Source organism: Crocuta crocuta, unplaced genomic scaffold (assembly GCF_008692635.1).
Source record: "Crocuta crocuta isolate KB4526 unplaced genomic scaffold, BGI_CrCroc_1.0 scaffold1133, whole genome shotgun sequence".
NCBI lineage: Eukaryota > Metazoa > Chordata > Mammalia > Carnivora > Hyaenidae > Crocuta > Crocuta crocuta.
Window position 1 is genome coordinate 777,193 of NW_027530366.1, and position 10,527 is coordinate 787,719.

A 10,527-nucleotide genomic window follows, 5' to 3' on the forward strand; every position below is an offset into this window, starting at 1 on the left:
CCTCTCCTCGCTGCCCCAGCCCCGAGAGGCCTGGCCAGCCCCGAGCTCTGTCCCGTGCCCTGTCCGGCGCAGGGGGCCGGGGGCTCCGACCTTCCACTCCTGCTGTTGCGCTCTGAGCGGCCTCCTGCCCCGGGCGCCTCTTCTCGGGAAGCAATGAAGTCACACTCGGCCCGCTCGGCTGACTCATGAGAATCCTCCCCGCTCCCGGGCACACCCCTTGAAACTTCCCCCTCACTCCCATCTTTCCTGATCCCGCCCCTCCTTCCTCCAGTCCCGTCAGGCGAGCGAGGGCGGCTCCGGGAGGATTCTTGGGGAGCACTCAGTGGGGCAGTGTGAAAGAAGAGGCAGGAAGAGTCCCCACAAGACCGCACTGCTGTCCCAGCCCGGCCACTGGGCGCTTTTCTGGGGCGCACAGGGAATGCCCTGGGGGAGTTGCATGCTTGCTACCTTGGGCAAAACTCCCACTAAAGCATTCTTGCGCAGTTATCATCTCACACATTGCTGCCTGTGTAGAGGAGGACGTCTGGCGACCTCCTTCCCTCCTCGGCCCAGGCCTGGAGTTCACCTGGTAGCTGGTCTCTTTGGAACCTCCTGTTCGAATGAACAAGCCAGCACCAGGGCTTGCATCACAGAGGTGACAAATGTAGAGTGCTCTGAACCTTGAGCTGCCCTCGACCCCTGTATGAAGTTGAGCAGATCACCTGAAAGGTCGCTGTGGCCCTTCCTCCCAGGACTTGGAAATGGCCCAAGTCCAGATCAAGGTGTGGGTGACTTGAGGCCAAGGATTCCATTTGCGGCACTCCCCTCCTCCAACCCCCCCCCCCCCCCANGGTTATTAGTCTCAACAAGGTGGCTGAGAGCCTCAGGGCCTGGTGGGAGTAGGCTTCAAGCTGAAGGGGCTCTGCTAGCCTCTGCTAGCCATTCTTGTCCACCCAGCAAATCATGGTACTGGATTTTCTTTCTTTCCCTGTGTAGTTTCCAGCTGTCTCTATGGTAAGAGCTGGGTGGTAAAGCTTGCAAGCTTCCTGGATCACTTGTTACTGCACTTCAGGGCAGGTCTCTGCCAAGGCCATAACCAATGTGAAGATGGCCATGGACCAAGAACAAAGTGGGTGTACAGGCTGATCTTGGGGCTCAGGGCTTATATGGCATGAGGAGGGGAGTGTGACGTAAGAGTGAGCTCTTACGTCAGCATCAAGTTGACCGCCCTGGGTTATGGTGGCTGTCCACATGCCAGCTCTGCAGGGTGTGTTTGTTGGGGACTGGGAGGCATTAAATGGTTGGGTAGCAATGTACGTGCTAGGAGCATGGCTAAGAATAATCCCACTATAAAGCCTTCCTGGGGTAATTCTGGGCTTGAAGCTAACATTTTTTAGGGGCTGAAGGATGCCACCGTTCATGGATCCCAGTTTTGAGGCTGTCAACCTCTCCATGGAGAGCAAATAAGGCAGGGTGCCCTTTTTAGGGGATCTAGGGGGTTCTGGCTGAAACTTGCTAGGTCAAAGAAGAATCGCAAGCCATAAACTAACCCCCCCAAAAAACAACCCCAAACTTGTAAATCTAGTTGAGCCAAAGGGACAGCAGAGGCAGTGTGGGGGAGACACTTACCAAGAGATTTGAGTGCCATTTGCATCTGCTCTAGACCTTAGAGATGAAAGGCAACTGAGTCCATGGCAAGGTGAACAAAGTCCCATGCAAGTACCTGAGAAACTTTTCCATATACAGGAGGTTAGAACTGAGGATGGAGAGATCATCTAGTCTGTTCCCCTCATTTTACAGATGAACCTGCCGAGACCTAGGTAAGTAGCTGCTCTGGGCCATTCAGGAGTGAACAGCAGAGCTGAGACTAAAATCCAGGAGTGCCCTTCCCATTGTGTTCCACTGCTTTGGGAGGAAAACACATGGGCAGGAAGCACTTACTGGAAGCTGAGGAAGAAACACAGAGAGAAGGAAAATGAGTGGGGGAGATTGCAGAGATTTTGAGAGGAAGGAAGGAAAATGATGGGGCTGAGGAAAAGTGGAGACAAAGAGGTGTAATCTCTTTGGGCAAGAAGAACGTCAGCTCTGTCCTTTGTATGAAGCATACTACATATATTCATTTAAGCACAGTAAACATTCATGCTTTTTAAAACATTTTATTGTTTATTTTTGAGAGAGAGAAAGAGAGAGCAAGTGAGGTAGGTGCAGAGAGAGAGTTGGGGGGACAGAGGATCTAAAGCGGGCTCCATTCTGACAGCCCAGAGCCGGAAGCGGGGCTCAAACCCACGAACCGTAAGATTATGACCTGAGCTGAAGTTGAATGCTCAACCGACTGAGCCACCCAGGTGCCCTCATATTCATGTTTTGTTTGTAGAGATGACAGAGAAGACACAACCATAGGATGGAGGCAAACCCATGATCTGGTCAGTGAAAGAAAAGCCTAGCCAAGATAGAGACAGAGAAATAAGCAACATGGGGAATCGTGAAGTTCCGATCTGAACTCCCACAGGATACTCCCAGCAGTTGTGTTGCATGGATAGTTCCTGTTAACCTGTGTCCACCATTAGGTTATATGGCCATTGAGGGCAGGGACTATCTATTACTCATCATCTTATCTCCGGGGCCTATCGTACCTGTACCATGGCATACAGTAACTGTGCAGCACATGTTTGCTAGCTGACCAGTAAGTCCGTTTATGAGTCTGTGTATTTATAAATTCAATGTCCATGCTCTGTGCTACTCCGGAAGCACCTGTCTACTGTGTGACAAATGCCAAGGCATCGCAGTATGTGGGAATTAGGCACCTCTGTCTACAGACATCAGGTACAACTCCTGGGCTTTTCCCCTGTGAGATGCAGACCTTGGAGTCTCCACTGAGACATCTTGGGGAAAGTACGATATGAGGCAGAATTCAGGAGGGTCTCTGCCTGGTGGTGGGCTTCTCGCATATATTTTGGCTTGTCTCCTGATTGGTAATGTCCACCAACCAGAGACTTCCAGGACATTCCTGTGGTTGGGCAAGTTAGGATTACTGCTCACTACAGTGACAGGAAATGCATACCATGGGGAACCATGGGGTGTCTCAGGAAAAGGGTAATAGAAAGGATTTATTAGAGGACTTGGGCCAGGCTGGGTGATTTGGGAGAGGGTTAAAGGAAGCAGGGCCGTACTCTGGATTGGATGCTGTCAAGAAGCACGAATAACCCAATGATAGGGTGTCTTAGTAAATAAATTTTAACCTAAACAGTTAAAATTTTTTTAATGTTTATTTTTACTTTTGAGAGAAAGTGCAAGCAGGGAAGGGGCAGAGAGAGAGAGGGGAAAGAGGGGAGTAGAGGATCCAAAGCAGGCCCTGCACTGACAGCAGTGAGCCCAATGTGGGGCTTGAACTCACAAACCACAAGATCATGACCAGAGCCAAAGTTGGACACTCAACTGACTGAAGCACCCAGGTGCCCCAACAAATACTTTTTTTTTAAGTTTATTTATTTTGAGAGAGACAGAGAGAGAGAGAGAGAGACAGAGAGAGAGAGAGAGAGAGAGAGAGAGAGAGAACAAGCAGTGAAGGGGCAGAGAGGAGGAGAGATAGAATCCCAAGCAGGCTTTGTGCCATCAGCAGAGCCTGATGTGGGGCTCAAACTCACGAACTGTGGGATTGTGACCTAAACTGAGATCATGAGTTGGACATTTAACTGACTGAGCCACCCCTAAATAAATTTTATCCTATAGGAGGGCAGACTAGAATGAGGCTAAAGCTGTAATTGGCAAGGAAGCAGCAATCACTCACATTAGCCAGTGTGGGGGTGGGTGGGTGTTGGTCATTTCTGTGGTTTGGGCATCGTTCATGTTTTTGTCTGTATTCACAAATGATTATGAAGTGCTCTGGCTTTTGTCTCCATTCACCATGCTCAGAATGGCCTTGAATGATGCTAACGTCTTGTGAATCTGTTTATATTTAACAGAATACCCAGGCCTAATGGTGAGTGCCAGGCTGGGTTGTAACAGCACCACCACCTAGCCCACAGTCCTCAGGCCGGCTTGTCAGGGGCTGCATTTCTCTTTCTCAAAATGTCCATTTTGAGATGATCCCTGTTTTTCAACAAGGGCTTGGCAGTCCAGTATTTAAGTATTTAGACCCTCCCTGTCCTCTGACCCAGTCACACCCATCTGTAGAACCAGCCAGGCAAGGGAACGTCATCACTGGCTTGGGCTGTGTGTCGATGTGTGTGGTTTTTGTGTACATGTGTCTGTACCCGCCAGAAGTTCCCTGATAAGTTGGGAAAGAGGCCAGAGGCAGTCCCACTTTACCTCTGGGCCCAACAGGACTTCCCCTCTGCCCAGGGACCCAGTCGCTGGGATTGAGCCCCAACAATCTCCAGGGAAGTGAGGGTGCCCAGCTTTAGGTGGGGTCAGGAAGGGACAGAGGGGATAATGCAGCAGCAAAACGTTAGAGGAGCGGGAAAGGGAAGGGGGTAGACGGGGAAGGGAGGGGAGAGTTCCTTTGTATAAATGGGTCCCTAGAGAAGCTGCTGGTTTTCCTTCAAGGAAGCAGCCTGCAGTAGGTCACTGTGGATCCCCACCCCTATCCCTTTATGCTTTAAGCCTCTTGTCTCCAAAATGGGCCCTGTTGATTATAACAACAAAAAAGTCACATTTGTTGACCTCATCCTCCACTAAGAGGCCTACTCTGACCCCTTTCCAGTCAGACACACTTCCTTCACTAAGGTCCATCTCTCCAGCTGAAGTATGAGGACACCTCCTGGATACCTTGCAGGTGGCCAGGCAAAGGCCAGTGTCACCACGATGTGATGCTGAGGTGCCATCAGATAACATTTGTAAAATGGCAAAGTGAAATTGAAGCCAAGTGGGTGGACTCCGAATGCCCAGGGTTTTGGCAGAGCCCCGTCCCTTCTTTGTGGAGCGTGGCTAGCCCTGTACTGCATTGTACTGTGGCCCAATGACGCACAGGCCAGCTGTCCGGGGCCAGACCTCCATTGGTACTCCTTGTTTATATGGTTAGAAATAGGTCTCTTCAATCCTTGGGGGCCTGAACAGATCAAATGCATCCTGGGTTACGTGGCAAGTCTTGGCAGTAGGGCATCTGATAACCTGGATCACAGAGAACAGGGGTTACAAGGCAGAGGGTGATTTTTACAGGAAGCCCTCTTATCTCGAGTCATCCAGCCAAGCAACCAAGGACTTGTTCACCACTCTGCCAGAGTTTTGGGGGATGGGGCACACTGTCCTGATTCTGCGAAGAAAAAGTCTCTGTTCTGGGATAGCTTACTATCAAGTTACGGAGTAAACTAATAATGCAGAGAATGACTTAATGAACAATCAAGTTCAAAGGTAGTAGGTCCAATTGGAGTTTGGAGATGAAATCATGCACGGGCACTAATCCAACTTATGTTACCAAGGTGCAATTTCATTTGGGCCTTGAGAGGTGAGCAGGATTGGATAAGTAAAAGGGAATGTGGATGACATTCCAGATGTGAGGCACGAACAAAAGTTTAAAGGTGGCAATAAACCAGACGTATATGGGAGCTCCTGAGTGGCTCAGTTGGTTGAGCGTCCGGCTTCAGCTCAGGTCATGATCTCACACCTCGTGGATTTGAGACCCATGTTGGGCTCTGTGCTGACAGCTCAGAGCCTGAAGCCTGCTTCAGATTCTGTGTCTGCCTCTCTTTCTGCCCCTCCCCCACTTGCACTCTGTCTCTCTGCCTCTCAAAAATGAATAAATGTTGAAATAAATTAAAAAAAAAACCCAGACGCATATGTGTGCCTGCAGACGTGTGTATGCTGCAGGAAAGGAGGCTGGATGGGGCAGAGTGGGCTGAGCTTCAGGAATGCTATAGAAGACTTTGGACTTCATACGGTTAGTGACAAGGAGTCATTGTATATACTTCAACTGGGGGGTGGAGGTGGGAGGACCAAGTGACTCTTAAGGAAGTGATCTAGTAGCAGTGGTTGACTAAGGATGGTTGCTCTGATTGACCTCCCTTCTTGGCATGTCCATAGTACTTTGTCTCTTTCTATGGACACATCTCACTCTATTACACTTCTGTGCTCATGTGTCTGCCTTCCTGACACCAGGAGTTCCTTAAGCAGCCAGGTTTTCTCCATCTTCCTATTCTGACATGTACCTGACTTATAGTAGGCACTCAAAAAACACTGGCTAGATGAATAAATCATTTCATTTTACTTAACTGAATTATAATGACATTCCATATAACAACTGTCAAAAAATTAAGACTAAATCGCAAAGAACACTAAAAAAAGACAAATCACAATTTGATCTTTTTAAAAATGATTTGTGAAATGCTTCAGGATCTTAGAACTATCACCATATTTGTAATAGCAATTATTACTGTATAATAAGTCCTATTTCATAGGGTGCTAGATAAACTTTCTACATATGGATTTGGATATGCCATGCATCAATCAGATCATACTTCACTAAACCTGTGTATATATGGTAGGAATCTGAATACAGCTAATTCTTTTTTAAAAGATTTTAAGTCATCTCTACACTCAAAGTGGGCTTGAACTCACAACCCTGAAATCAAGAGTTGCATACTCCACCAACGAAGACAGCCAGGTGCCCCAATAGTGCACCTAATTCTTAAAGTGGACATTTGTCCTGTTCTAGTGTTTGGAAGAGAATTTGTTAGAGCTCAAATCCCTTTAAGCAAACCCAATATGGAAAAAAAAATCCAGACTGGTAATAATTTTCTCTTTACAAAAATATTCCTAACAGGACTCTTAAAAGTAGTAAAATTAAAAAAAAAATTTTTTTTAATGTTTATTCTTGAGAGAGAGAGAGAGAGAGAGAGAGAGAGAGAGAGACTCAAAGNAGAGGGAGACACAGAATCCTAAGCAGGGTCCAGGCTCTGACATGGAGCTCAAACTCACAAGCCAAAGTCGGATGCTTAACCTACTGAGCTACCCAGGTGCCCCAAAAGTAATAAAAATATCTTCTTAATAAAACAAGATTTGGAGCACCTAGGTGTCTCAGCTGTCCAAGTTTGGCTCAGGTCATGATCTCATGGCTGACATCTCAGAGCCTTGAGTCCGCTTCGGATTCTGTGTCTCCTTTTCTTTCTGCCCCTCCTCCGCTCATGCTCTGTACCCACCTCCTTCAAAAATAAATAAACATTAAAAAAATAAGATTTCAGTTTTTATAAGTAACCTCTATGCCCAACATAGGGCTTGAACTCATGATCCCGAGATCAGGAGTCACATGCTTCACCCACTGAGCCAGCCAGGTACCCCAATATTTGATTTTTTAAAAGGTAAGTAATTTGAAATGTAAAAAATCAGTTGATTTATGAAACTCTGACTTCTGTCCCCAGGAAAGTGAGGTGTGTCTATAAGCCTGTTTTAGGTAAAAGGGGTTAGGAGAGCAGATTTCTAGTTTGGGGGACAGCGCACAGAGGAGTTAAGAGATGGAGTTCAGAGATTAAGATCCCTCAAGGAATCAGTCTCCAGGTTTAGCCATGAAGCACCAGGTCCCTGAACCCATTTCTTTTGCAGTCAGTGACCTTTCTGGTCCCTCGCAGGACAAATCCAATTCTGCACAGGACAAGAGGAATCATTCCGGGTAAAGCAGAGTCTATTCCACATGTTTATGTGTTTGCTCATTCAACAATGGATGGGGTGAGAGATGCATTCAGGGAACTGAAAGAAGTTAAGAGCATGGAGCAGGGAATAGGAGTCTGAGGAAAATCATGCACTCGGTCATAGCTCCCAGTGCATTTGCTCACTAACATGCACAGCTTTCCTCCCCTTACCCACCTGCTCCCTTTCAAAGAGAACAGAATTTAATTTAGAAGAATCAGGTTTTATTTAGTGATGTGAACATTAAGAATTTGTCTACATGGCTGAAATATTCACAAAAGATTTTACCATTCACACTCATACACACGGAGAAAGTCTGCAGAATAAAAAATGCTCATCCAAACTGCTGTCAGGGACAACAAAGTGCTTGCCTATTCCACTAGGGGGCTTCAGTCTTCATGAATGTTGAATAATTTGGCTACTTCATTGAGATCTTCGTGTTGCTCACCGTCCTTAATGATCTGAGGGAAAGAGTAACAAAAGGTCACTAACTCACTTCGTGTGCACTCAGGTGTGCCTGCACAATGGGGCAGCCCAGGCCAGCCCCCACACCACGCCACAGGGGGCTGTGGGAATAGCTTTCTGTTAACCCTGGATGAGTGGGTGCCAGCTCCCAGGCCATCCAGCCAAGTTCTGAGTCACAAAGAAATGCTCCAGAGCCAGGGCTACACGTTTGTTCTGCGCAGGCACGGCCCGAGCCAGGTGGACAACACACAGCAGGGTACCTGATGAAGCCCCAGGTGCGGTTTCCAGCCCACACTTCTCATTTTCCTCTAGGAGCTCTGCCAGGTGCCTACCTTCCTTGCTATCGGCATTCGGTTGAAGATGTTCCACAGCACGATCCCCACCACCACTTTGTCCCTGAGGTAGAAGATGACACCTTTGCCGTAGTCCTCCCCTTCAGCAGGGGCCTGGGGGACTGCAGGACTGCCAGCAGGAACAGCGATTTCTGAGGCCTCAGACTCTGTCTCGCTCTCTGACCGGATACCAGTCCCTGTGGCCAACCCACAAGACAAACGAAATCAAAACAAAACAAAGTCAGTTATGAACTTAGGAAATTCTAGAAGGCAAGTATCTTTTGACACCTGCTTCAAGCTGCATCTAGTAAACACTGACCTTCTCCAGCTCCTCTCCATTGACAAAGCCAACAAAAGCTCTTCCTTGCCAGCTCTGGGGCACTGGGTCAATCTAACCCAAAACTTCCCTCCCTTACTATCTCATTTTATTTTATTTTATTTTTAAATGTTTTATTTATTTCTAGGAGAGAGAGGAGAGACAGCGTGAGCAGGGGAGGGTCAGAGAGAGAGGGAGTCACAGACTGAAACAGGCTCCAGGCTCTGAGCTGGCAGTCAGCACAGAGCCCGACGCGGGGCTCGAACCCACGAACCGCGAGATCATGACCTAAGCGAAAGTCGGACGCTTAACCGACTAAGCCACTCAGGCANAAAATTAATTAACATTTAATTAAAGCTTAATTTATTTTAACCAAAATTAATTTGGTTAACATTAATTTTTAATGTTTATTTATTTTTCAGAGAGAGAGAGAAAGCACACACATGTGCAGGGGAGGGGCAGAGAGAGAGGGAGACAGAGACTCTGAAGCAGGTTCCAGGCTCTGAGCTGTCAGCACAGAGCCCAACGTGGGGCTCAAACTCACAAACTGCGATATCATGACATGAGCTGAAGTCAGACGCTTCACCAACTGAGTCACCCAGGTGCCCCTAACCAAAATTAAATAAAATATGAAATTGAGCTCCTCATTTGCACTAGCCATACTTCAAGAGCTAAATAGCCACATGCAGCTAGTGCCTAATGTACTGAACACAGAAGAAACAGAACACTGCCATTTTAGCAGAAAGGTCTATTGGGCAGTGCTGCTAGAGGCACTCTGGCCAAAGCAGGAAGGACACTTTCATATGGAAAAACCGCAGTGGAGGTGCTTCCTTCTACGGAGGAGGCGTACTGTCTTCTGAGAACAACCAGGTTCCAAATAATACTCAGAGTATTGATCTTGAGTTTATAAGGCCCTGAGTCCCTCTCCTGGATCCACTTCTCCAGAGGGCTGAATGAAGGAGCGGGTGGATGTTATCACTTGGATTGTACAGGAAAAGGACCTATGTGTCCATATAATGTTTTGCTCTCTCCTTCTTAAAGAGCAACCTGCTTTTTTTAAAAAAAAAATTTAATGTTTTATTTACTTCTGAGAGAGAGAGACACAGCGTGAGCAGGGGAGGGTCAGAGAGAGAGGGAGACACAGAATCCGAAGCAGGCCCCAGGCACTGAGCTAGCCATCAGCATAGAGCCCGACGCGGGGCTCAAACCCATGAACTGCAAGATCATGAACTGAGCTGAAGTCGGACGCTCAATCGACTGAGCCACCCAGGCGCCCTGAGAGCAACCTGTTTTTGAAATGCCTCTAACAAGCGGCCACAGAAGTTAAATAACTTAAGCCAGGGTCATGGAAGGGAGAGAGAATAGGTCTAAGAGGTAATGAAAGAGCNAAAACCTGGCAGTAAGACCTGACAAATGGAATTACAGGCAGCTCAAGAATTACTCAGCCCAGGGACACCTGGGTGGCTCAGTTGGTTAAGCGTCCAACTTCGGCTCAGGTCATGATCTAACGGTTTGCAGGTTCGAGCCCCATGTCGGGCTCTGTGCTGACANACACAGAATCCGAAGCAGGCCCCAGGCACTGAGCTAGCCATCAGCATAGAGCCCGACGCGGGGCTCAAACCCATGAACTGCAAGATCATGAACTGAGCTGAAGTCGGACGCTCAATCGACTGAGCCACCCAGGCGCCCTGAGAGCAACCTGTTTTTGAAATGCCTCTAACAAGCGGCCACAGAAGTTAAATAACTTAAGCCAGGGTCATGGAAGGGAGAGAGAATAGGTCTAAGAGGTAATGAAAGAGCTGTGTGTGGGAGAGTTCA

General features: G+C 47.8%; 1 protein-coding gene across 2 annotated transcripts in view; it reads right to left on the reverse strand.

The window, feature by feature from the left end:
• Positions 1–7,798: 7,798 nt before the first annotated feature.
• Positions 7,799–10,527, reverse strand: part of AIFM1 (apoptosis inducing factor mitochondria associated 1) — a 41,190-nt gene continuing 38,461 nt past the window's right edge. For both annotated transcript variants that reach the window (XM_077766163.1, XM_077766162.1), the window contains exons 15-16: positions 8,394–8,590; positions 7,799–8,057 (exon numbers count right to left, since the gene is read on the reverse strand). In XM_077766163.1, coding sequence (XP_077622289.1) covers positions 7,986–8,057; positions 8,394–8,590 — 269 coding nt within the window. In that variant the 3' untranslated portion in view covers positions 7,799–7,985. The remainder of the gene's footprint in view (positions 8,058–8,393; positions 8,591–10,527) is intronic.